The 27270-nt window shown below is 39.8% G+C and overlaps 4 protein-coding genes across 4 annotated transcripts in view; 1 reads left to right on the top strand and 3 right to left on the bottom strand.

Moving 5' to 3' along the window:
- The first annotated feature begins 110 nt into the window (after positions 1–110).
- LOC115015507 (serine/arginine-rich splicing factor 6-like) lies at positions 111–5493 on the top strand. Its single transcript, XM_029442879.1, has 6 exons — positions 111–320; positions 1840–2078; positions 3811–3917; positions 4040–4254; positions 4496–4573; positions 4995–5493. Exons 1-6 carry the CDS (start codon positions 214–216, stop codon positions 5491–5493), a joined length of 1245 nt encoding a protein of 414 aa, XP_029298739.1. The 5' UTR covers positions 111–213.
- A 2348-nt stretch (positions 5494–7841) lies between these two features.
- On the bottom strand, positions 7842–15976 carry msto1 (misato mitochondrial distribution and morphology regulator 1). The gene is given in 16 exon segments (XM_029442871.1): positions 7842–8559; positions 9005–9117; positions 9232–9336; positions 9877–10061; positions 10151–10282; positions 11001–11153; positions 11248–11382; positions 11547–11661; positions 12345–12498; positions 12592–12643; positions 12835–12876; positions 13211–13286; positions 13740–13821; positions 14025–14097; positions 14099–14155; positions 15789–15976. Coding segments are annotated over 16 exon segments (1809 nt in total). The 5' UTR covers positions 15873–15976; the 3' UTR covers positions 7842–8308.
- Positions 15977–17273: 1297 nt separating this feature from the next.
- apoea (apolipoprotein Ea) lies at positions 17274–20050 on the bottom strand. The gene is made up of 5 exons (XM_029442876.1): positions 19975–20050; positions 19640–19690; positions 19238–19388; positions 18152–18439; positions 17274–17654 (listed from the first exon to the last, which is right to left on the bottom strand). Exons 2-5 carry the CDS (start codon positions 19680–19682, stop codon positions 17348–17350), a joined length of 789 nt encoding a protein of 262 aa, XP_029298736.1. The 5' UTR covers positions 19683–19690; positions 19975–20050; the 3' UTR covers positions 17274–17347.
- A 4799-nt stretch (positions 20051–24849) lies between these two features.
- apoa4a (apolipoprotein A-IV a) overlaps positions 24850–27270 on the bottom strand; it is a 6312-nt gene continuing 3891 nt past the window's right edge. The window contains exons 2-4 of the mRNA XM_029442878.1: positions 26754–26807; positions 26514–26667; positions 24850–25913 (exon numbers count right to left, since the gene is read on the bottom strand). Coding sequence (XP_029298738.1) covers positions 25346–25913; positions 26514–26667; positions 26754–26793 — 762 coding nt within the window. The 5' untranslated portion in view covers positions 26794–26807 and the 3' untranslated portion in view covers positions 24850–25345. The remainder of the gene's footprint in view (positions 25914–26513; positions 26668–26753; positions 26808–27270) is intronic.

Raw genomic sequence — 27270 nt, 5'->3', positions numbered from 1 at the left:
TGTCTGGAAATAAGGGAACTACCTGACAGACTAAACTCAGGCCAAAATAATCCATTGAAGAAGAAGCCGCGCCCACTGTAGCTGCAACCTATTGTATCAAAGGAGCGCGTGTATGTATCTTTGCAGCCTCGCGCCTCCTCTCTGTGTGCTCGTTCGGTTTTAGCCGGATACCACATTTCACTACGTTAGCACACATAAGCTAACATAAACAAGATGTCGAGAGTGTACATCGGAAGATTGAGCTACAGGGCCAGAGAAAAGGACGTGGAGAGGTTCTTCAAAGGCTACGGGAAAATACTCGAAGTCGACCTGAAAAACGGGTAACGTAGAGGCTGTTTTTCGCTGTTCGTTGTTGGTGAAGCTAACGTCTGCAAAGGCCGAAAGCGTGCCGTGTGGGCCTTGTTAGTTGCAGCGGCCTGCTAATGCTAAGTTAGTTAGCATGTTTTAATATTTACAAATGAAAACCGTCTAGAATGCGATCTGCAGTTAAGTTTTAGTTTTAGTTTGTCTTTCATGATGCAGTATTAAAGTAAATGTTGGTGCTTATGAATTAACGGTTGGGCTATCTCGGCCATGGCTAACTAGCTAGCTAAGGTTAGACGTGGCAATGTCACAGGCGGCCTTGTGTATTGCAATCAAACCGTGAGCTAAACAATTGTAAGTTCAGTCACACTCGTGTCTATTGTTTGTTTTTTGCAATGAAAAAAAAATGTGAAATGTGAAACTTCTTCCGGTTAGCTTCTACATTTAATCAGGGGTCTAGAGGTAATATAGTAATTCGCCACTGCTTGAACTCGTGTCTTCTTAATACGCAAGTTAGTTCCTCTATTCGTATCCAGGGCGGCAAACGACGATTCATTTCATCATCCATTAATTGTTTGATCTACAACATTTGTGAAAAAATGGCCATCACCACCCCACAAAGAAAAAAGTGAACTTATTCAAGCAGCTTCTTTTGTAAATCTACTGTTTTCGAATATAATAATCATCACAGCATATTCATATTTGAGATAGTAAAACTGGTGAAGTGGTACTATACTTCAAACTGCTGCAGATTTAAATGTTATGATGCCCATCTAATCGATAATCAACTAATATTGCCATGTCTTTATCACCATTATCAGACTAGCAATATTAGCTTTATACACGTGTCTAGTCTGTACAGATATCTAGAATTGCATTTCAGGTTTCTGAAAGAAATTATATTTATACTAGTAACGATTATATTTGAGATTTCTTAAAATCTTTTTCTAACTAGTCAGAACTTTAATTTTAGATATCAATATAAAAAGTGAACGTCCACCAAATTGTAAATATTTTTTAATGATGTACATGCATATACAAAATGAATATGGAAGTCTACATGTCTGGAATACGTTTGTTGATCAGAAATAGGAAATAGTTTCCACTAGTCAGTATCCCTTTTCAACGCGTGGAAATTCAATTGTAGATATCTGTAGTAGTTACTCTTACTAATTAAATTACTAATATCTTTAACGAAATAAAAAATGTACGCCAATCAGTTTTGATGAGTCAAAATGTAATTTTTAGATGTGAAAATATATTTAAATGTCAATTGTTTAACATGTATCTTAAATTAACATATTTATTAGTGAAAATGACATTTTATGGAGCTGTTATTTTAACTGGTGGAAACTAAATTGCTTCTGGTCATTCTGACAGACAAAATGTTAAAACGGCTTATAATGCTTTGTCATGGTGTAGGGGTGTGTTTTTGGCCGGTTTGGACATACTTGACCGTTGCTGTGTTTTCGCTTACGAACATCAAAATGTGTTGTTGTAACCCAATGTTAAAACATGTTCTCTTCTGTTGTAAAGGTATGGGTTTGTTGAATTTGATGACCCCCGTGATGCAGATGATGCTGTTTATGACTTGAACGGCAAGGAGTTGTGTGGGGAAAGGGTCATTGTGGAGCACACCAAGGGACCCCGCCGTGATGGAGTTTATGGTGGTGGTGGTGGAAGTAGTGGTGGAGGCGGCGGCAGCGGAGGCGGCAGCGGAGGAGGAGGAGGAGGAAGTGGTGGTGGAGGAGGGGGAGGAGGAGGAGGAGGAGGAAGTGGTGGAGGAGGAGGAGGAGGAAGAAGTAAGTGTTCAATAGAGAATTGTTTGTTTAACCTGAATAATGTAATTGATGAGGGATTTCATTCATTACAGGGAACCATTAATCCAAATGGGGAAAATCTTGAGCTCGTCCTTGGTGGCTGATGTGCATTCAATTTATATCCTCATTTTTGCATCAGAAATTTAGTTTTGATGCAGTATGTGGTACCTTGAGCTGGGTGATGTTGTGATAACATATTTGTTATTGTAATCTTTTTCTAGTCACGAAAGCTGCACCAAAATATTGATCTGTTCTTTTGATTATGGACTGCAAAAAAAAATGGACAAGTCTGACATACGGTATACACCAATATTCGCTTTTTGATCGACATTCGATTTTCATAGAAATCTCTTGTTGGGCAACTTTAGAATATCATCATTTGCTGAATTGCTGACAAAATGGATGTGGGCAGCAACTGAGAGGTCTGGAGCCACATGATGCCAAGAAGTAGAAAATATGTAAAAGAGAATTTTGTATTGCCCAGCTCTACTGGTACCATATCTCCATCCCTATGAAAACAGTTTACTTGCTCATCTTTAAATGAAACTTATTTTTTTTACTTTCAGTTTTGGTCTTTGAGTCACACACACCCATCCACCAGGTTCTTCAAGACCTGTTTAATATAGAGGCATGTCTCAGTTAGGGCGCTCAAGAGCTGCAATTTTGTTTATTTAATTGTCTTGCAAATACATTAGCAGACAGTGTACGAGCACCACTCATTACAACACTAAACTGTTTTTTCACCAACTGAAAAGTAGACGTGAGAAGAGATTTCCATATTGGTACATTTCACGATTAAATTTGTGTGCACCAGAGCCACCAATGACTTGAAAAATATCTTGGGTTTACCATTTGATGGATTAAAATGCAGTAATATGTGATGGGGAAATGGCGTACTGATGGAAAGGATACAAATGTCTTAATTCAATACTGTAAAATAACTATTTGATTGTTAAATATCTTGTAATCTATTGATGTCTTATTCCGTTTATTTATTTATTTAAATGATTGTCAATTTAAAGGTAAAGATTTAACAAAGAACCTCAATGTTTTAATTGAAAGAGTCCTTTGCTGACTGCCTGCCCCTATTGCTGGCCATGGTGTCCCCCCTTTCCAAGAGTGTGGTTTGACCATTCTGGGCCCCTGGGCAGACCAAAAAAGGGAGCCATTGTGAATGAAGACCGCTTTTCCCATTAGGCCCAGGCCGGGTGGTGAGGATGCCATGGGGTTAGGAACAGATGTGGGTTCAGCTCTTATAGGTGCCTGAAAAAAAGAACATGTTTTGTAACAGTGAAATGTTTCTAGATAGGATAGCTTAGAAACTTGCTTTAGTTCACCGTAAGTACTTCCTCAATCAGTTATGTTTTTGAGTTTGATTATTTAGAAAATAGGCCTTTTGATAATTTTAGCTACATTTTATAAGCTACAAATGTTTTTATAGGTTAAGGCTTTTAAATATAAGCTTTTAATTGGCAGGAAGACATTTATTGTTTTATGATGTAATGAATTAAGTTTGTTTTTTTTCTTTTGTAAGCCGTTTCACACCTTTTGCTTTTTCCCCTTTGTTTCCTTTTCCCAAGTCAATATTGATATATTTTGTAGTGTGTAGCTTGGAGTTTAGTATGAATGCACCATCACAGTTTCTTTTTGATCCTCATTTTTCTGTCATTTCCTGTTACCTTAAAAGGTGGATATGGGCGCTGGGGAAGAGACAGATATGGTCCACCTATAAGGACAGATTATCGGCTCATTGTTGAGAATCTTTCCAGTCGCTGCAGCTGGCAGGATTTGAAGGTATGAAGCTTTTTCTTTTCATGCACACCATGTTTTAAGTTTTTTTTTTTTTTTTTTTTTTTTTTTTAAGGAAGGAAGTAATATCTGATTTGATTGCGCTGTTTATTTCCATTTTTCTAAAGGACTACATGAGGCAGGCAGGGGAGGTGACTTACGCTGACACCCACAAGGGACGGAGGAATGAGGGGGTGATAGAGTTCAGGCTCTACTCTGACATGAAGAGGGCTCTGGAGAAGCTTGATGGCACAGAGGTGAACGGTAGAAAGATCCGGCTGATCGAGGACCGCCCTGGAGCCAGGCGCCGACGCTCTTATTCTCGCAGTCGCAGCCATTCCAGGTTAGACGCGTCTCAGTAATTATTAATGACTTCCTGCTGCATATTGATGATCCTAAATAAAGTACAGGAGGCAGTTTATCCACACATCTCCAAAATGCACTAGGCAGAAACATTGTTGAAAAAAGGAGCAAACTGTTAAAGAGGAGCTGAGCTAGCAACAATTAAATCTTCATAACAATCTTCTGCCGCGGTTATCCCCGCAAGAGCTTTGACTGTGACTAACTGTTATGTGTTTTCTCAGGTCCCGCTCCAGGAGCCGCAGGTCTCGCAAGAGCCGCAGCCGCAGTGAGAGCAGCAGCCGCAGCCGCTCCCACTCCAGGTGAGAAATGGAAACCATCAGAGGGGATATTATACTAATACATACAAGTATAAGATATAAGTAAGATTAACAGCCCTAGTAAATTAGCATAATTTCTCTAGTGAAGTGCCGTCAACTAAACTTGAGCTGGTTTTGCGGTAAACTTGAAGACGCTGTTTCTTTTAGGTTTGTTCTTGGTAATCCTTGTGAAAACATGCACTTCCTTGTTCAGATGCTGAGTCCAAATTCTATTTACTTAAAGCCACTCAATGCTACATGTCAAGCTTCTCAGCAGCTACCACTCAAGATATTCGCACTCCACTTAGTAGTAAGATGAGAGCATATATTTATATATAAATAGAATTTTTTGAATATGTGAGAAAGTTGGGTTTAGCAAGGAATTATAAAACACTGAGTTTTACTATCTGATTTTTGTCCACAGAGCTGCGTCCCGCTCCCGTAGCCGATCTCGTAGCAAGAAGAATAAGGTCAAGGGAAAGAAAGAGGAAGAAGAGCGCAGCAACGGCGCTCCGAAGAACAAGGAACGCAGCAGGAGTCGTAGCAAGAGCAAAAAGAGCAAGAAAGACGGGAAGAAGAACAAGAAGGACGATTCCAGGTCCAGATCTCGCTCTCGCTCCAGGTCCCCCTCCAGGTCCCGTTCTCGATCGGGAATTAAGGATCGCTCCAGGAAATCTGGCTCAAAGGGCCGCGAGCAGCCCAAGAGCGACGACGAGGGGGGCCAGGCTGAGAGGGGCTCTCGCTCTCGTTCTCGCTCCCCTGCCGAATCCAAATCCAGAGCCAGGTCTAAATCAAAGTCCAAGTCAAAGTCACGTTCCCCGTCACCTGCCAAAGCCCGCTCCCACTCCCGCTCCGCCTCCCGTTCAGAGTCCCGCTCCAAATCCCGCTCCCAGTCTCGCTCTCGCTCCCGCTCTCGCTCTTAGTTCAGTTTTTGGACTGTTTGTCATGAGCCCTTATCCCAGTGTCTCCCCCTGCCCCCGACATTTACATTCCCCAAATCCCACAACACTACCCCTGCCCCCTGTTTTTTGATAAATAGCTGTAGAATACCAGGCACTCGTGCTCAATGTCTTTTATGCACATGCTACTCCATTTCATTTGACTTTTACTCAACTATTTTTTCATTAGGTGTCTCGTATGGGGTGTTTGTAAAATAACAGGGTGCAATCTCAGTTTTATAAGTTTAAATGATGGTATGTGTCTTAGCCTCTTTTTTTTTTTAATCAATTGTAGAAGCATACGGTTTGGTGGGAATATGTTCCAACAGCTCCTCACCTTTTGTGAAGTCCTTGTATCATTTTGTTTCCGATTAAAGAATGCCTGTACTACATTTGTTATTGGATTTGTGTTTTTACGTTGGACGGTAATGATATTTGAGTACTTCTGTTGGACAGTTGGAGCAAATGTTACTGGACAAGTATGGGGGGGGGGGGGGGGAAAGAGGATTGGAAACATTTGTTTCTTGCCTATTGCCCTTAAATAGTTAATAATATTTTTAATTCTGAATTCCCCCACCCCAAAAAAGTGAATAGATCATACAAGCAAGATGTTTCTCTTGGAGCAGGCAGCCACTGAAGGAGCGTGGGCCAGAGCACGCTTGATGATGTAGAAAGCTACGCTGATGTATCTTTGGAGAACCAGAGGGCGTAAGTGACATTTGACCATCTTTACAGGAGCGCCAAAACAAAAGGACCGTACTTGTTCCTGACTTTGTTTGTTAAATTCAATCTTTAATATGAAAACTTCATGAACATGTGGATGACAATATACCTAATGAACAATATTTGACATTCATTGAAAAATATATTTTTCTATCTTATGTGCACTTACGCCCTTTTGGCCCCAAATAGTTTGGTGTTAATAATACATTTTATTTGGAGGCGCCTTTCAAGACACCCAAGGACACCGTACAAAATACAAGAGATAAAAACAGCAGGACATTGGAGAGCAAACAAACGATACCAGAGATATGGTGGAGACACAGGAAGAAGACAATAAAGAGAAAGGGGGGGGGGGGCAGGTGAGTTTTGAGTTGGGACTTGTATGTTGTAACAGTTTCGGACTGTCGGATGTGTGGAGGGATGGAGTTCCAGAGCTTGGGAGCAGTGCAGCTGAAGGCCCTGGCACCCATGGTGATGAGGCGTGATGTGGGGACCGTCAGTAGACCAGCTGAGGATGAGCGGAGGGAGCGGGAGGGGGGTATACTCCTAAAGGAGGTCACTTAGGATTTAGGTTAGGTCTTTTGGTTTTTGATTAATAACTCTGGATTGGTTTAGAATTCACATGTGCCCTTTTGGCAGGAGACAGCTCAAGAGCCTTCATTTGATATATGCAACTCATTTTTCCCAAAATGTCACTTGTATAAATAAATATTAAAGGTTGGTTAAATAATAGTTTATATAAATGTGTCTTTTCATAGCTTCCTCTCGTTGTTAGAGGTTGACGCACAAGAACCTCCTGAAAACCGATGCCGACTACTGCAGGGTCTCTGATGATACACTTCTGTCACAGATGGAGAGTAGATTGTTATCGTGCCTTGTTCAATGAGTTACTAAATCATTAGGAACTAGATGTAACAACTACTCCACCTACAAGTCGATACAATAGGATTTCTTTAAATGAGATAGAATACATTTATTTTATCTATCAAATTCAATAATCCCTTTATGAACAATGCATATTTCCTTTTCTTTAAAAGTGAAACTGGAAACATCTTTTGTCTTAAATTCCAAACAAACAGAATGTAATTAATGTCTAATTCATCATTCTTTCGCTGTATGTGCAGGAACTGCTTTATTCAGTGTTCTTCCCGGTTTTACTCTCGGGGGTCCGTTTGTTTTGGAGGTGACTTGTGGCTCCCAGTAAAAACCTGAACGACGAAGGAATCCTAACTTGAGAAGTTGTCTGCAATGATAAAGATCTTTAGCTGCGTCCGCCATGTCGTACCATAACATTGATGTATAAACGTGAGTCACGTTGAACAAGCAAAAATACATCTGCCCCTTTGAAAAGAACATCGCAATTTGAATATTTGCTTTCCGAATTAACTGTCTCACGCAGTATTCGTTAGAGGCCTGGGACTTATTCCAGAAAACACGTGAAGTTTGTTCTGATCTGTTCATGACATTTGTTCATCAAAGTACACGATAGCATCAGCCTTATCCTGTGACTACATAAACCTTTTTCTAAAGTTAAATGTCTAAAACAAACGTGAAAACGTATTCAAATTTGGCAAATCATGTCAAGTAAAAATACAAAGTATTTGTGGTTGCTGGCTTTAAATTGTTTAATATAAAATAATGAAGTTTAGTATAAGCGATTCCAATATATATATATATATATATATATATAAAAAAACTCAAAACATCTGTGCTATTAACTCTTTCAAGTTAATTAATGGTCAAAGCAATCTGTGCCCAAAACAGGTGTGACAACTAAATGAAAATACAATCTTTTTATAATGTATACTTAGTATAAAAAACATTACAGATAAACAGTCATTTAATGTGAGCACAGTCCATACAGTCGCATGATGCTACACCCATCCCCTCACTGAGGACTGCACATGTAGAGGTCTAACCTCCTAATATTCCCTCATCTGTGTCTACTTCAATTTATGAGAAACGTTTCTTCTCTGTTATCATATAATTCAAGCCAGGTCCCTCACAAACCAGAGGCAGCGCTCCTCTTCATCACCGTGCAGTGTCTGTGGGTGCATGCAGGCTGAAACTGCCAGTTTCAGTAATCATCCTCTTCTGAGGAAGAGGACATCACTCCATCGCCGCGATAACACCGGGCCAGTAGGCGCAGTTCCTCCAGGGCCTCCTTGTAGTCAGCCATTTCGGGCCCCTGCGAGAGGAAGCTGGGGGCCACGCGGCAGATGTTTAACGTGCTGGCACCACGATGCATCTCGGACAGCAAGGAGCCGAGTGCAGGTCCAGACTGGAGGGACGTCATGACGGGTGCAGTGGAGACCAACGGGGCCGGAGCTGCAGAGATAGAGAAGGATTCTTTTAGAAAACCATCGAATATCACTTGTAGAACAAATAGTTGTTTTAAAGGGATAGTTTGGATTGTTCGGAGTGGGGTTGTATTACTTTTGTACAGTAGATGGCGGTTGGCATGTCCCTAATTTGGACAATTTGGTTCAGATTCACCAATGTCACACAATAACACAAACAGCACAGATAACAGCTTCAGTTCCCCGTCGGAAAGAGCCGTCTGATGGCAAGTTATAAGTCTAGTAAATATAACGTACACTTAAACTAAATGTGCAGCAGCACAGATACTTCTGTCTGTTTGTAGAGGGGGCGTGCCGACCGCCATCTACTGTAGGCAATACTCTATGGATAAGCACCTCATACAACCCCACTTCAAACTATCTGAAACAAGATCTCCTTTAAGCTTCAAAAAGACACATAGACATGTGCTTACAGCCACGTGGAGGAGGCTGGCTCTGCATGAAGCCCTGAGCACAGAGGGACTGACTGAATATCTGAGGGAAGGGTGGCGTCAGCTTACTGGGTGCAGACACCAACTGCAGAGCCCTGTGAGAGTGAAGATGGAGAGAGCAGTGTTGAACTCAAATATATTGTTTCCCCAAAGATAATCAAGTAAAATGATTATGTAAGTTCACAGCACGCGACCGTGAGAGGACTCACAGAGGAGATGTAGGATAGAACGATCTGATGTAGGACTCCAGGACGTCTTCCCCGCAGTGGAGGCTGTGCAGAGGAGTGGGCGGGGGAGTCCCAGGAGGCAGAGAGCTGATGGAATAAAAATGATTTCAGCAACACATTAAAGAAGATTTCAGTTTTAATTGGTAGTGATGATTGGGAAGGGGTTAAATGTTTGTTCTGACATCTTGATTTGTAATCCTGTTGACTTCATGTGGTTTTTGCATCTCCTTCACTGATGAGTCCAGTCACCTGACTTTATGCAACTGTATTACTTTATCAAACACTTGAATTATGATGGATACAGTAACTCCGATATAAATAATGGTCAAATATATATATATATATATATATATATATATATATATAATATATTAAATCTCCTCAACACTTTGTGTAATTGCAACCACATTTGGTGGACATGTGTAGATATGATTTCTGACAGATGGGTGCAAGCAGCCATACCACGGTTATCAACAACGCTACAAAAAGCACTTCTAAGGGTGAAACAATCCGCCTGTTCGGAGTGGTCACGCGCTTTGAATCGGCATGCACTCCAAACTAGCAAGCGTCCTGAACGTGCAGTGCACGAGTACATGAAAGCACTGTACATTATAAATGTATTCAGACCTGATTAGGCTCTGGCCATCGAAGCCTTTGAGTGTCGCCCACTGGCCGTAGCATCGCCCATTGCCAGGTTCAGAGCAAGCTGATAGAGGTTTCCAGGGCAACGCATCTGTGCAGGCACTCAGGGCGTCAGGGAGAGAGCTGCCGTGCATCATGGGAAAGGGGACGGCACCATAAGCAGCCACCACCTAGGATTTAAGTGACACCGGTCAGAGCCTTCACTACGGAGACATGAACATTTCAAAAGTAATAGCAGGGCTAATCCAGCAGGAATCACCTTTCTCCCAGATACAGTGAGTGCATCTGCCATCTGCCACATGGGGACACTGTCCTTGTTCAGCCTGTAAGGCAAAGTGAGGGCATCTAGGGCCAATGCCAGCACAGAGCTGGAGTGGTACCACAGTGAAGGCTGAGACAGAGGAAAGACATGAGACATATCTTTAAACAAACAGATATATTCATGAATATACACACATATAAAAAGTGTGTCTGTTAAGGGACGTCCACACCCAGAATGATAACTTTAACGATGCGAGTACACTCAACAAGTACACTTTATTGCTGATAGAAAATGTGTTCAAAGACCATTTTACTAATCCACTCACATACACACAAACACAAACACACTTTTGTACTTGGATGGATTTTGATTGGCTGTCAGAGCGACATGCTCATGATAATAGAAACACTGAGAGTGACTCATTGCTCGACACGGTCTTTGTCGTTATAGTTGTGGTGTGAACTTAACCATGCACTTGAGTTTTGACGACTCTTAAAACAATAGATTTATAGATATGGTAATAGCTATTGTTCTTGGTGTGGACAGCCCCCCTCTTAACATTTCCATAATCATCTGTAAATGTAATTTCATATAATAATATAGTTGAATGATTTAGTGTTGTGCTAGTTCAGAGAGAGTTTGACACGTTTTATTTCCATTTATCATGATAATGTATCATTTAATTTTATTTATGTATTAAGTAAGGTCAATTACAATGTCAGAATAGGGCATTGAAAAGGTCTTAGAAAATATCAATTTTGACCCATTAATTGCCATTAAAAATGTCTTTAAAAGTATAAAAATATAAAAAAGGAGTAATAAAAAAATATTTGAGTTAAAAACTTACATCATAATTTAGGTAGGGGAACGCAGTGGGAGCGGAGGGTCGCCTGCCTAGTCCCCCACGCAGAGTCAAAGGGCAGAAGAAAGAGCTGTGACTGGCCATGTGGACTGTCCCTAATGTGCAGTTCAGCATGTGGTAGAGTTCTGTCATGGGAGTCTGGTTGAACAGGAAGAACACAATAAGTACAGAAGCCCATTTACAAAATGTCTGCTTTTAAAGTAGCCAGAGTTGGCTGGACTTTGTGACTCACTGAATTCGGGTGACTGACAGGTGCTAACCCCCAGGTTAGGATGCCTCTTCCACCGTAAGAGTCCTGTAGCATCTCTGTGACCTTTGACCCCAGGCCTGCAAAACCATTAGCCAGGTCACACAAAACCTGGAAACCCTGAGAGGAAAACAGGATGCAGAGCGACGAGGTGGAGACACATCAGCCAAGTTTTAAATGGGATTAATAGAAGATTGCGCAATGGGAAATTTAAACCAATTTGCTGATAAACCTCAAATATCCTTTTTAATATAAACCAGTACAGTATGAACACAATTACTTACCTGAAGGTAATCACACTCTTCTACAAAGAAGTGCAGTTTGTCCTCCAGCTGCTCGAGCACAGAGCCCTGCAGCAGAGCCTCTCCCTGGCCAAAAGCCTCCAGACGGTCGGCCTCCCTGAACACCAACAAACACAAATAAAAGCTGTGATGAGACTTAACCCATCGAGTGCAACACAAGCAAATGCATTTAAACAGGCAGAAACGTGTATGTTGCACTAACAGCTGCACCCCAGTTAGTGTTGTCTTTTTTATCAGCTGAAAAGTGTCAGTGCAACTAACTTAAAGAAGAAAAAGATTCACCCCACACAGAGCTGTGTTCAGTCCCAAAGTCCACAATGTGTAAAGCCTGACCTCTACTGGAGAAAAGCAGGTACTGCACCCTGTGCTGTAATAAGTACTCACGATAAAAACATCTTAAGATGTTTTGACAGGTTCTCCTTGATGTGCCTTACATGCTTTTGTCTTCCCTTAAACCCGTGCCTCTCTTCATATGAGTGAAACGCAGGACTTCAACTATACTGAAGTAATGTCTTCCTCTATTTTACGGCATCCATGCATTATCTAGATATTCTGTGTGAACCCTTAAATTCAGGTGCCATTTTCCACGCTGCAGCATAATAAAAGTTAGAAACTTGAAGATATCAGGCTTCAAATTGATTTAAAAATACTTTGTCATTATGAATTAGTAGTATATGGAAATGTTATGTTCCATTTGTTCAGTCTTTATCAGGGAAAAACTATCATGAAATGAAATCCCAAAGCTTTCCCTCATTTTGGAAGTCTGACGTTGCACTTTACCCGTCATGGTTGTACTGGTGGATGACAGAGATGGTGCGAGGGTGCAGGTGGACCCTGAGGAAGTCGGACCACACCTTCACGCTGCCCTCCAGCCTGTAGCACTTCTGGACTCGAGCCAGCTGGCTGTTCACAGTCTCCACGCTCAATGCAGCTGCTGGTGGGACAGTTTTCAAAGTGTTCGCTGATGATGTTTACACAAATCTTGCATGTCAGACTGAATTTAAGAGTGTCTTTAGGTTTTTCTTACCCAAGCGCTGAGGCGGGCAGTAGGAATCTGCTTCAGCAAGGGTCTCACCTCTCTGCAGACAAACAGAAGCTGTCAATGAGACACTTCACCATGTCAAGCTGCAGTACTATTACTCTACTGTAGAATTACACATTGTGGAAAAGCAATAAGTGTCCTAGCTGCGTCCGGAACAGAACTAGCAGAACAGTATGGATGCCATCAAGCTAGCAGATTGTGAACAAGTTTTCCCTCTCTACCAGTAACCTGGGATGATTTGGGCCGACCCTCCTCTGAATATCTACCAGGCTGTAAAAAAGCAAACGTAGATGGACACCTTTGAACCAAAGAAACTTTTATAATAATGATGAAAACAGCATCTGGCCTATTTTAACCCTACACTCATAATAAGGTTGTGCTGATATTCTGCTTTCTTTTGATTGCTATGAACATATATAACAACACCATCATTAAAAGTATCAATGACGTAAAAGCAATTCATACAGATACAAATATATATATAATATATAGAACAGCATTATTATAAATTGCTTGGCATCACTGTCTCAAGAATATACTGTGATAGAAAATGTTATTCATCATTAAGCTGCTTATCAGTTTCATTTCCTGCATAAATACTCACATCCAACTTGTCCAGATCTTTCAGAAAGGGATTCTTCTCAGCTGGACTTTCTTTGTGCGTCATGAGACTTCCCTCCCTGCCAGCAAACAACCGTGTTAAAGGTTCATTAATCCATCAGGGATACACTGTACCTTTAAATTACAGCTGCAACAATTAGTCGACTTATCTATGAATTGATCGACAGAAAAATAATCGGCAACTATTTTGATAACAGATTTCTTTAATATTACTTTCATAAATATGTAGATGTCCTGCTATTCTGTTTCATATCTTAATAAAGTGAATATCTTTGGGTTTTGGAAACCAGACTTTTAAATACATCACCTTGGATTGTGAGAAACAGAGATGGACATTTTATAGACCGAATGATTAATCTCGTAAATATTTGGCAGATTAATCGGTAATAAAACTAATCGTTAGTTGCAGCCCTACTATAAATAGAACAAAATCTGTAATCTGTCACACACACACACACACACACACACACACACACACACACACACACACACACACACACACACACACTTACCATATGACAGCAGGACTATGTCCTTTGAGGTCTTTGCCGGCGTCATACAGACTTCCCTCCTGCCGAAGAGTCCGAAGACTTCCTGTTATAGACAGAGAGTGGCAGGCAGGTGAGGTACTGTATGAACCTGGATCCATTTAAGGGATCTAAATGACAAAAACAAACCCTTTTAATAAGTAACCTAATAAAGAAAATAGGAAAGCTTTAAATCAAAAGAAAATAAAGCTGTTCCAGCACAGAGGATGTTTTCAGCACTAACAAAAGCATGTGGTAGGAAGACGTTACCTTTGAGATCCATGGCAATGAGGCGAGGTGTGTGGGTGACGTGTCCGCCCAGAGTCCGTCCTTCACGAAACACGGACATCACTCTGGATCTCACCCGGAGACGTCTCTGGATCGTAGGATAAGGACGCATCCTGCAAACAAAGACAAACCCATCATCATATATCTGTGGCAGACTGAAGCTAAAACTATCAAAAATACCATAATACATTGAGCTCTGACTGAGAAGAAATGAGAGCAAAGTATTGCCATCGGGAGGTGCTAGGAAGTGAAATGATCGAATCAGCATCGAAACATCAAATCTGAAAGTACTTTTAGCGGTGAAAAGGAAAGAAAAGAAGACTGAAAACTGACAGTTAGCGGAGTACAACATCTAGTTCAGTATTATTAATAATGTAGTGAGGATGATGGATGTACATCTAAATTCCTAAATTTATAAAAATCGCTGGTGACGATCATAAACAGTAACAACCTATACAGCTGTATTCAGTAATCCACTATTGGTAAATAGAACCTTAACCAAACCGGTAGGAAGTGCAACAGTTAGTCGAGTAATCGACAACTGAACGACAGAAAATTAATTGCAAACTATTTAGATAAGTTTGGGTCATTTGTTTTTATCAAAAGATGCAAACGGTCTCTTGTTTAAGCTTTTAGATTACAACGTTCTGCTTTTCCATATCGTATTATAGTCAAATTTATATTTTTAGGGTTACAGACAAAACAATACAATTGATGACAAATTATATCGACCAAGTCATTAATCCAAAAATAATGTTGTCAGAATGTATGAAAATTATTACTTACCAATACCAAACTGTGAAAATACTCCACTACAAGTTAAAGTCCTGCATTTAAAACCTTATTTACATGGAAGTATCATCAGCAAAATGTATTTCAACTAGTAAAAGTATTGATTGTGCAGTAATATATTCCCTGTCAGTGTGTTATTATTATTATTATTATTATTATTATTATTATTATAATATATGATTAATTGTATTAATATTACTGCTGCATTACTGTGTATGTTGCATTTTACTGCAGTAGATATTTAACTTTGTGCTAATTTTAACTCCTTTACAGCCTGTTTAACCTACAGCAATGCCTCACATTATATGAGATCATCACATGTTTGTATCTTTGTCTCTGTCGTGTGAGAAACACGTGTCTGTCAATTATCATGAGTTTCTCAGACAAACAGCCTGTTTTCAGCTTTGTGACAATTCATTTTCCAGCTGATCCCAATAGGCTTTGTAAAGAGTATATTTAGCTGTAGAAGGATGAATTTCTTCAACATAAAGGAAAATAATTCAGTTTGTCACAGAAGAATCCCGATTTTGAGTTTATGTGAATTCACTTCCATCACTGCCACCTTTACAGGACATCCTCTGCAGCTGGATGCAGGAGGGTCACAGATGTTGACTGAGGGTGTAAACTCAACATCCCATCATTTACACAGTGGCTAATTCATATTTTTATCTAAACCTATTTTCAGTTTTTTTATTTGTAGTGATTCATCAAATACTAGAGAATCTCACCAATATCCGTCTAAAAATACGACAGATCTGATCGCAAATAAACAGCTGACTTCAAACTTTAGCACCATAAAGCCTGTAAAAATCCATTTTAGATATGTTGAATGTCTTTGGTCTGTTAAAATTAGAACAAACTGCAAATTCACGGTGCTGCTAACATTAGCGGTCTCTCTAAGTTTATCAACACATGCAATGCTACAGTTAGCTTAGCTTAGCGTTTATAGCTTACTTGTAAATTCCACCAGTGAGTCCCGACAAAGTTTGAATAATGTCCCAACTGAAGAGTGATGACTTCTCTACAAACGTTACTCATCGTGACAGAAAACCTGCTATCAGCATAACATATAAAATCATCTACTTAGAACATGATGGACATGTTTGGAAATGACAACACTGAACAGCGACAGCCTAACGCGACGTTGCCCATGATTATAGACAAGCTTCTGTGATTGGCTGAGAGAAGTGTGTGAAGAAATGTGATTGGATGTAGAAATGACGTCGATGTGAAAGTCTGGTTTCACCGTGCCGAAGCTTCACGTGCGAGCTGGTACTCTCAACATGAAAGATAAGATAGATACAGGAAATGTCAATTAAAATGACGGTTTTATGTGCATTTTTAAATGACTATATAGATGTCACATATATTATACAAATTAATCAGTTGTTATTAAAATATACATTTTCAAAATTGTTTTAAATTAGGTAATTGAGATACAATTCACATAAAAAACACCAAAATACACTGTATGAACACCTATAAAATAAAGCAGCAGCTTTAAAAATAAAATAAAAAAGAGACGAGATGGTCTTGTAGCATATATTCATTCCAAAGTAAAAAGAATAATCTTAAAAACTTTCACATAGTGGCTTAAAAGAAGTTACTGTGTGCAAGACAAGATCACCTTCAGGAGGGTATATATATGCACTTCGTGAGAATGCCTTAAGTGCCTGAATAACAAAATAATATATTGTTATTATTTGTAATATTACTATTATTATTATTATTATTATTATTATTATTATTATTATTATTATTATTATTATTATTAGTAGTAGTAGTAGTAGCAGTAGCAGCAGTAGCAGCAGTAGTAGTAGTAGTAGTAGTAGTAGTAGTAGTAGCAGTATTATTATTATTATTAGTAGTAGTAGTAGTAGCAGTAGCAGCAGTAGCAGCAGCAGTAGTAGTAGTAGTAGTAGCAGTATTATTATTATTATTAGTAGTAGTAGTAGTGGTGATGGTGGTGGTAGTAATAGTAGTAGTAGTAGTAGTAGTAGTAGTAGTAGTAGTAGTAGTAGTAGTAGCAGTAGCAGTAGTAGTAGTAGTAGTAGTAGTAGAAGTAGTAGTAGTAGCAGTAATAGTAGTAGTAGTAGTAGTAGTAGTAGTAGTAGTAGTAGTAGTAGTAGTAGTAGTAGTAGTAGTAGTAGTAGTAGAAGTAGTAGTAGTAGCAGTAATAGTAGTAGTAGTAGTAGTAGTAGTAGTAGTAGTAGTAGTAGTAGTAGTAGTAGTAGTAGTAGTAGGTTTGCAGAAAAATTAAACAAACAAAACCTATTTGTTGTAATCATGTAATATGTGCAAACACTGGAGACAATCCAGACCCGAGGACTTTCAGACAAGAGTGTAAATTATGACATTATGTACGAATGAGCAGGGTTTTTATTGAAGGGCCTTCAGTGACATTTGTAATAAAACAGCTGAGTATCTTTATTTATGAATCTTTTCAAACAGATTTTTTTCAGAGGTGGTATTGATACAGAAAGTGATGGATACACAGTGTTTGATTATAGGGTTTACATGTTATCACTGATCATGGAGACAAAAGGCTGAAACCAGGTCTTCATCTCCTCCATCTTGTCCTCCAGGGTGGATCGCAGGTTTTCAGCGGTTTTCTCGAAGCGCTCCTTCATTTCTTCAGCTTTGGTCTCAATCTTGTCCTTCATGTTCTCGATCTGCGACTTCAGCAGGTCATTCAGGGTGGTGATCTTTTCCTGGGCGTTGTTATGCACCTGAGCAAAATAAGGGTCCAAACGCGTCTTCATGTCCTCCATGTTGTTTGAGGTGGTGGACTGAAGCTCCTCAAAGACCTCAGCAACATGTCTGAGAGAAACACAGGACAGTTTATTTATGAATTGATCCACTCACTATCAATTCTGCTTTCTGGGAACATACGTATATTAAAAACCAGCAATGACACAAGTGAACAAGTATTAAAACATAGATTAGTACAAAGTATATGAGGGAGAATTACCCAATGAAACTTTACACAAATATAAAACAATTAAAGGTTTGTAATAGGTATGTGCTTTTTGATTTTATTATTTCAGACACTGCCATATGTTTCAGTTATGTTTGTAATATGTTAAATGTATAAAATATATAAATATATTTAAAATAATAAATTAATATAAATAAGACACTATTTGCAAATGAATAAACTGAATGTAAACAGGATTGCAATAAATGTAAATAATGTTAAGTATAATATATATATATATATATATATATATATATATATATATACAGAGGTGTAAACAGTTGTAAAACAGTACTGACAGGACAGTGAAGGCCTCCCTGCTGCAGTAGATTCCACTCACCTCTTGATCTCCTGTGTGTCCTTGTTGAGACGTTTCTTCAGTTTGCGGTTGTAAGCGGAGACCCTGACCCTGACATCGTCGGCGTTCTGCTCCATCATGGTCTGCAGCTCTTGGGTGTACGTCTCCATCTGCTCCCGGGCCTTGCTCATGTGATCGCCCAGTTTGTCGACCAGCTTCTGCAGGTCTCTGCCCAGATGCTCTGCAGTGTCCTGAGTGTAGGGGGCCAGCTTGGTCTGCAGGTCGTCCTTGTACATGGCCAGCTCAGACATGCTGTCCTGGATCAGGGTGCTGTTTGGGTGGCGAGACAGATGGGTTTAGGGATATTTTGTTGGTGTTTTTGTGGAGGATTTGGGATGCAAAGGGGGCCAAGACTGAGGTCAGAGCAGAAAAGGCCTCATTCAAGATGGAAACAAAAAAATAGGGTTAAAATAATGCTTTGCTATGTCTCAACAGGGATGTAGATCTGTCTACAGAAACACTGTTTGTAACATCCATGTTCAAGAAATCAATGCAAAAATCAAAGGATTTAAACTGAAAAGTTGAAGGAAGATTTAATAGTGGCTGAGCCTGAACCAATAACAGTTTAAATAAGCCGTCAGATGAGTAGACTTGGGACCGGAGTCTGAAGGCCTCAACAGCTCTTGTCTCACATCACTGACACAGGCTGAGAAACCTCCTCACACTCAGCCGAGGCAGAATGTGCGTCCAAGCAGAGGTCTAAAAACAACATTGTGTTGATGCTTTTCTCTAAGTCCAACACACTTGATTCAGTCTGACAAGAACACGAAAACCCAGATTACAGATAAGAGCAGACGCTCTTATCCAGAGAGACTTACAGTGAACTAACTACAGGGATCCTTTTACTATATTTGAATACATTTAAAATGTTTCCTTGAGCATGTGGTGCAGATTAAAACACTAATTATATAACAAATATGATCTGTAGACAATGTATAATTGTAGCAGTCTGCTAAAGCAGGTAAGTGAATTCATATGCACATAAAGTATTTATCATGTATAAAATGTTCACATCGAAGTCAAAGGTGCAAATAAATTGATTTATTACTGTGGAATAAATGAACTCACTCCAGTTCTCGGCCGATCTGGGAGCTCTGGATGTCCTTCACCACGCTGTCGGCCTTTGAGTTCAGATCCGTGAAATATTCATTAAACTTGTCGACCGTGACTTCCCAGGGGTTCTTCTCCTCATCCCAAGACACACTTCTGGCATGGCAGCCTACGTTAGGACAGAGACAAACAAACTCAAATGTTCACTTTTCACTTTAGATGGGAAATAAAACAAGACGGAAGACGTTTGGCATTGAATTACAAATAAAACACCTTCTTTGAATCAATGGCTACAAAATGTAACACGTGTCATTAGATTTCAGGATTTCTCTTCATCTCTGAAGGACAAAATGCTTTATAAAATCAGCAGGGACAAGTCGATAACATTTTATGTGTCACTAAGAAGACATTTGAACTCACCTGAGAGGACAGCCAGCACAAGGATTACTGCAAACACCCTCATGATGAATCCTAGAACATCATATAGTAAGTTATATATTATATAAATAATGATCTCAGCACTGACACACAGGTATTTAGTTAATTCAGTAGTTTACGTTTGAAAAGCTCCACTTTTTATCCGTTGAACATTTATTTCAAGACGTTTGTTTTATTCAGATGGAATGAATCATTGACATAACAGTTTTTTAAATCAAACTCTTCACATAAACGATGTGACACAGTTAAAATCAAGTAAAAAAACCCTCAATGCAACCACAATGAGACCAAGCAGCTGTTAAAGATGTGAGACTCACCTCAGTGGTCCTGATCTGTGACGTCTGTCGGACTGACTGAGCTTGTCACTCACTATTTATACACTCTAGCTTTTTGATGCGATCCAATAAATGTCAGAAAGATTGTTGAACTGCGTCCGAAGTTCCCAGCATGAAATGCGCTGTTGTCATCTTTTATTGCTGTGTTTGTGTAGTTTTGGCTCCACGTCGCACACTGAAAGTACACAGGGGCAAGCACGGGTCGGAAATTAGGAACATCCAAAATATTTGATCAGATTGTGTAATGGGTCAACTCAATGCCTCTGTATCACCAGTGGTGTGATTCCACTACCAACGTTCAAATAAAATGCAGTTCAGTTTATATGCAAGTAAATATCACTGCGCCATGAGATAATCAGTACAAATCAGAATTTTAGATGACAGTGAAAAGGGCCAAAGGTCATACTTCTATGATTGTCCAGCAGATCTGGTTCATAGTCTGCTTTAACAACCGCTCACTGCATTTATACAACTTTTATAAGATGGGAGACCTTCCAATAAACCACCTTTGATACAGATAATGAATGAAACACTTTATTGTCTGTAAGTATGGAAATGTACTTTTGGCCTGACTGTTGATGAAAATTTACAACCATCAGACATTTATTGGCAACATGTGAGTACTTTCAGTGCATTCATTTGTTTAAGGTAAATGTTATTACCGGACGCAACAGCGACGCTGGTAATGTTTTCCGTTTGCGAGTCTGTGTGTGTGACATCAGGGCAAAATGTGCTCCTGGAGACCCCTACTGTCTGTCTGTCTGTCTGTCTGTCTGTCTGTCTGTCTGTCAAATATCAAAGTCGCAAAACTTCACAGTTGTATAGCCCAAGGGGCCAATGGCCCCCTCACTTTACGTTACTCGGTGTGTAGTTGAGATCAATTTGAAGGCCGAGTTTGAAGATGGGTGTGGTTCGACCAAGGATGCTGGAACTATGGGGGTAGGAAGTGATGAAGGGGTCATCTGGCCCCCAACTTTACGCCCCTGGCCCGATTTGGCATTGCGGCTGATGTGATCCCATCACAAGATGGTCTCTATTTCTTTCTGTTGTTGACTAAAGCAGTGGATCCTAACCTGGTTGTCAATAAATAAAAAGGGTTGTGAGATGATATATAAAAACATAAAAAACATATTTCTTCCTCACAAAATCCTGTTTTCAGACTTCCCTCTCATCTTTAGTCTTCTAGTGAATTACTGTATAATTTTACATCTTCAGGTCCTCTGAAACTTATTTAAATAAAACAAGAAAATGCAACCAGCGACCAGCAATATGTACTTAAAGGTTAGAATAAAGCTAGAGGGGGTAATCTTCTTTCTTATTTACTTTCTTTATTTCCTTTCCTTTCTTTAGTTATTTCCACAGAAACAAATATTCTTCCTGCGATCCACATAAAAGACAATACAATAAATAAAAACATCACGTTCTTGACAATCCACAATATCAAGTAAGAGAAGTCGCACTTTCATAATGTCACATAACAGTGTATGATTATATCAAATAATAGATGTAGTAAAATAGGTGAAGTATCTGAAACTGCTCAATATTAATTGTGCACTGTTAGAAATGACCTAAGGTACCACCACAAATATAATCAACCTTCACATACAGAGTATCATATGTAGCTTAAACTGATTTCTTTCTTAATAATGGCTTTTCTTAATTTCCTTTTTAAAATGATCCTACTGTTAATTTGAGTGAAATATTGTGGTAGTTTATTCCAGTTGGTCATAGACATACTCGTTGGGTACATGTTTTATATTAATTGCATATGCTTTTTAAATAAAACATTGTTTCCATCGGCTCTACAAATGTTCCAATTGGATGAGAAATAAAGTTTCTATTGGTGTTTGTTGGCTTTGGTCCCGCCCTAAACATGCAGCGAGATGATTGCTGGAGTGGAGTTGGGACGTAAACGCAGGGCTTACAAACAACAATAGTTGGGTAATATCTACCTGTAGCCTACTTAGCTAACATTAACAGATAACATAGTTAACTAGCAAACTAAATGTGTGTTGTGCGCCGTAGGGTGATTTGTGCTGCTCATGTTACTTCTGACTTGTTCTACCTGTTGGTCAAATCTGTGTGTGGCTACAGGCTAGGGTTACTCTAGTTCACATTACAATACTTGTATTACACATAAAGTTTATGTCCCCACCACTTTTGAAATCAAACCTACGCCTGTGGCCATATATATTACAGTTTTCTTTAAAGCACATTTTTTATTGTACATAATTTGTTGTTTAATTAGTGACTCGGTAATTAAATTACTTAGGCGGTCTGCCTATCATTGACTGGCAACATTTAATTTCTCATTGTATCCACTTTACTTAAAATAATTGGCTATATCTTGACTTGGCTTCAGTGGGTTTCTGATAGGAACATGTGTGTCACATGTACATAAAAACAGTGGCATAAATAGTTTTAAGGCAGCTTCTGTATGAGTTAATTGCACCACATCATTCCACTGTATCTTGTTCATGTTCATTTGTTTTATAAATCCTTCTGTATAACACTTTAGGCCCGGCTTTAGCAACCTTTGTTTTCCTTGCCACTGTAGGTCACTGAAGCCTACTGGCATGGATACCACTTTTGAACATATCTGCACGGAATGAGTGAAAAATGATCCCTGCACGTTGAAGAGGACATTCCTGAAGATCTGATGTTAACTCTTGTTGGGAAATTCACAATCTGGGATAAATGACATACAATAGCTACGTCACTTCACTTTAGTAGAGAACCAGTTAATGTTAAGGTCTCCAACTTAAGATACTGTGTATTCAGCTCGGTGTTCTGTAGCAACAGCCCACTAACACAGGTTTAAGAGGAGGCAGATGGACCTATCCACAGAACCTGCTGCACTTAGATAACAGGGTAGTCTCATCATCACAAAGTTAAGTTGGAGAAAGTATTGTGATACATTGTCAAATTGTTTTGTTTTTTATTTAGATGATTTTTTGCTTATTTTTGCTGAATCAGCATCAGAGGACTGAGACAGAGTTGTGAACTGTTACAATTCACAACTACTATTCGTTGGCCAAAAAGCTGCAAAGATAACACAGTGGTGGTGGTGAAGGCCTAGTGGTCTAGTGGTACCAATATATAACACCAGATGGTTGTGAGTTCAATACCAGGGCTGCACCATTGTGCCCCTGAGCAAGGTACTTAACCTGAGTTGCTCCAGGGAGACTGTCCCTGTAGTTAGTTCACTGTAAGTTGCTCTGGATAAATGACATGTAAAGTGATGGATACTGAGCTTTTTTAATTATTAGAGACTAAATTAATGTCATATCTTTGTGAGATCATGTGCAACTACCAGTATTCCATGAAGTGTGCTTTTCAGAGAAATTTGTATATCCTCCTTGTGAGCGTTTTGAGTTGTTATTTTGTTGTTTTTTGGAAGTAAAGTTTTGGTTTATTCTACACTTTACCCTTGTGTCTGGAGTCGTGCAATTGAGTCTTCCTTCCCTGTGTCTGAGGCGTAACACAAGGCTGGATTACTGCAACTCATTACTATCAGTTTGTCCCAAAAAGTCGCTTAAGACTCTTCAGTTGATCCAAAATGCAGCGGCACGTGTATTGACAAGAACAAGGAAACGGGATCATATTACTCCTGTATTAGCTGCTCTGCACTGGCAAAATCCTTCTCCTGACTTACAAATCAATTAATGGTCAGGCTCCAGCATATCTTAAAGATCTCATAGTACCTTATAAACCAACTAGAGCATTACGCTCCCAGACTGCAGGGTTACTTGTGGTTCCTAGAGTCTCTAAGAGTACAATGGGAGCCAGAGCCTTCAGCTATCAAGCTCCTCTCCAGTGGAACCAGCTTCCAGTTTGTGTTCAGGAGGCAGACACACTCTCCACATTTAAGAGTAGGCTAAAGACTTTCCTTTTTGATAAAACTTATAGTTAGGGCTGGCTCAGGTTTGCCCTGGATCAGACCCTAGTTATGCTGCTATAGGCTTAGACTGCCGGGGGACACCTCCCTGCTCTCCTCCTTCTCTTCCTCTCTCCTCCCCTCCCTCTCTTCTTCTCCCTCTCTGTATGCATTTATGTAAATGTAGGTTACTAACTCATCATCCGGGGCATCATCCCCGGAGTTTCTGTGTCTCATGTGGCAGGTTGCCACTGATAAAGTTTACGTCTGGATCATGAATCGTGGCTGCACCTGCTGCCCTGGTCCTGTCTGACGCCCACTTCACACCATATTTTCTGTCACATTGATGTTGTATTTGTACTATGTTGTTTATCCTGTACACACGACATCTATTGCACGTCTGTCCGTCCTGGGAGAGGGATCCCTCCTCAGTCCTGAGGTTTCTTCCATTTTTCCTTATGCGATGCGAGGGTCTAAGGACAGAGGGTGTCGTAACCTGTACAAATGTATAATTTGTGATATTGGGCTATACAAATAAATTTGAGCAAAATCTATTTAAACTTTGCATTACAGCAGTTAGCTACAAATAAATATACAAATAAAGCTGAAGCAGCAAAGCCCCTGAGTGTATTGATTTAAGCAAGAGTGTGTTTTAGTGCTTATGAATTTAACTTTTCATTTACAAGAGAGAAATTAAATTTCTTCTCTTCAAAGTTACATGAACTTGTTTTAATATACCTTTGTTAAATTAACTTTGACGTGTGAAGGACTCTGCTTAAAAATGCTGGATAGCGACAGTTACAGTCCTGGATGTATAGCTCTTTTTTTAAATTGATGAATGAAAGTGACAAAGAAATACATTCAAATTATTTATTGTTGTTTTACAGATGAAAGCTTATAGTTGTAAACAGTAACATAATAGAGTACAATTTTCCTTTCAGAGCATCTTTCATCTACAAAATATCAGAAAACGAGGTATTGCACTTTTTATCTGTCCCATATATCCAACCCTGATCCACCAGAGATCACTGATGATCAGGTAGTAGAGAAAAAGTCAAAACTGAGTTTGGGGCCCCCCCAGTGTTGGCTCAGTCCCTGCAAGCACGCCACGTTTTACCTTGCAGGCTTCCGTAATGCAGCCAGGATCATACAAAGAACTGGAAAAATACAAGCACACCTAAGGATCAAACTCATGACAGTTACAGCCTCATAATGATAGCCAAACTGAAAGATTTGAAATTCACTGAAATGTGGGGCAGCTTCCTCAGATGCGATAATAGTGGGGATAATAAGAGAGTAAAGGAAAGCCTTGATGCATGTTGTGGGGAGATGATGTGACCCATCATGCTGTGCTGTTGTGTTTTCTGTCTTTGTTTGTGTACTTTGTTACCTGCAGACTACCTTGTGGAAAGTATGTTTGTACTGTGCTGTTCCAGGATGTTTGAAATTAAAAGTACAGTATAGACGTTAGTCCGTTTACTGGGTCATCTTAGTGAAGGACTTCCACATAGCTTCCAGCTGCCTCCTCAGGTTCTGGGTGTCGGTGTCCAGCTGGACCCTCAGCTCCTCTCCTCTTTGAGCCAGGTTCTGCTGGATCTCCTGGGTCTTCTGGGTCAGCTGGGTCTCAAAGCTCTGGGTCAGGGGGACCATGCTCCTCTGAAACTCAGCCAGGCTCTGATCCATCTTCTCCTTAAGCTCCTCGGTGTAGGGGACCATTTGGGCCTGCAGCTCGTTCACATTCTTGTACAGCTGCACTCTCAGCTCCTCGCTCTTCTGCAGCAGGACGACCTTCAGGGCCTCGGGGTCCATGTTCTCAGCATAGGGGGCCGCGTCCGTCTTCAGCTCCTCCACCTGTTTCTGGAGCTGCGCCACCATCTCCTGCAGGTTAGTGCTCACGGTGGTCAGATCTTTCTCCAGACGAGCCTTCAGCTGCTCGGCCTCCTGGGTAAACTTAGATATGAGGTCCTGGGTCAGAGGAGCCACCTGAGTCCGCAGAGCGTCGGTGAGCTTGCTGATGGCAACGGTGCTCTCAGAGATCAGGGTGCTGCAGACACAAACAGAAATAAGTAATGAGAAACTCTTTGTTCCTTTTTTATGTATTCACCCTCTCCCAGCTGAAACGTACTGAAGAGAATTAGGGCCATTTTGCATTTCGAGAATAAAGTCGAAAAGTTGAGAATAAAGTTGCGTGATCGTGAAATGACAACTCGACTTCAACTTTATTCTTAAAATGCAAAAGAACACAACCTCCTCTGATAAATATTTTCTTATGCCTTGCACTTGTACTGAAAGTTAAACTTTATTCCACATTTCAACTTTATTCTCATTCTTTATTCATTATAACATGTTGGCTTTATTCTCGAAATGCTAATTGTATAAAAAGAATCTTCTTCCTCTCATTTTCCCTCTTATGCATGACTCTCATACTCTTCCATAGAAACAAAACAACAAAATTACAAAAAGAAAAAGCCAGTAATCCAATTGTTCTTGATAAAAATGACGGATGTTCTTTAACTTTGATTGTTGTACATTTGTTCAAGAGTATTTCATGTTACAGAGTAATATTTGAAGTATTTGAAGTTTTCAGGGGGTTTATTTCCCTTCTAGGCTTTAGTTAGTGCGTCTTTGTAATTGTGAGACTTACTTCACTTCCTTTCCCAGCTCGGACTGTCTGATCTGCGTCAGGGAATCCTCCGATGTCATGGTTGCCTTGGCGACGTAGTCCCAAAAAGCATCTTTCACCATGTCGACCTGCGGTTTGGGCTGGTTTTGCCACACGATGTTGGCATTGCAACCTGCTGAAAGAACAGAGAGATACACACATTGAATACTTCTTTAAATGAGTTACATGTTGATTTTCAGCTAAATTATAAAACTTTCTTACCAGTGAAAACAGCGAGGGCGAGCACCACGAGGACCTTCATGACTGATACTGCGGCTGAAAATAAAAATTCTAAATGAGCCCTGTGTGGCTGAGCTTTGAGCTGTTGAATACAGAGTGTGTGTTGTGCACAGCTCATGGCTACGTATATAAAGGCAGCTGAGTCGTATAGAGGAGCACAGGAGGAGTAAAGTCCAGCGCTGAGTGCCGTGCTGTCAAAGCTGCTTCCACATCACAGTAACAGTATCACCACGTCTGATGAAACCTCATGTACATGTCATTGTTATCAGACAGATTTCAGAGCAAGAAATATTTAATTTTCTTATATTTATTTATTTTCATTTAAAAAACATGACAAAAGTCAACAAATAAACACAAAAAATAAAATAAACCTTAACACCTAAATTAAACAGAAATACAAAATCAAACTAATGCATCCTGACACAAACACACAACTTATATCGGCAGGCCTAACAACCGAAATAACTAACAACACATTACAGATATAATGACACAAAAG

This window comes from Cottoperca gobio, chromosome 11, assembly GCF_900634415.1.
Source record: "Cottoperca gobio chromosome 11, fCotGob3.1, whole genome shotgun sequence".
NCBI lineage: Eukaryota > Metazoa > Chordata > Actinopteri > Perciformes > Bovichtidae > Cottoperca > Cottoperca gobio.
This window is presented reverse-complemented; position numbering and strand designations above follow the sequence as displayed.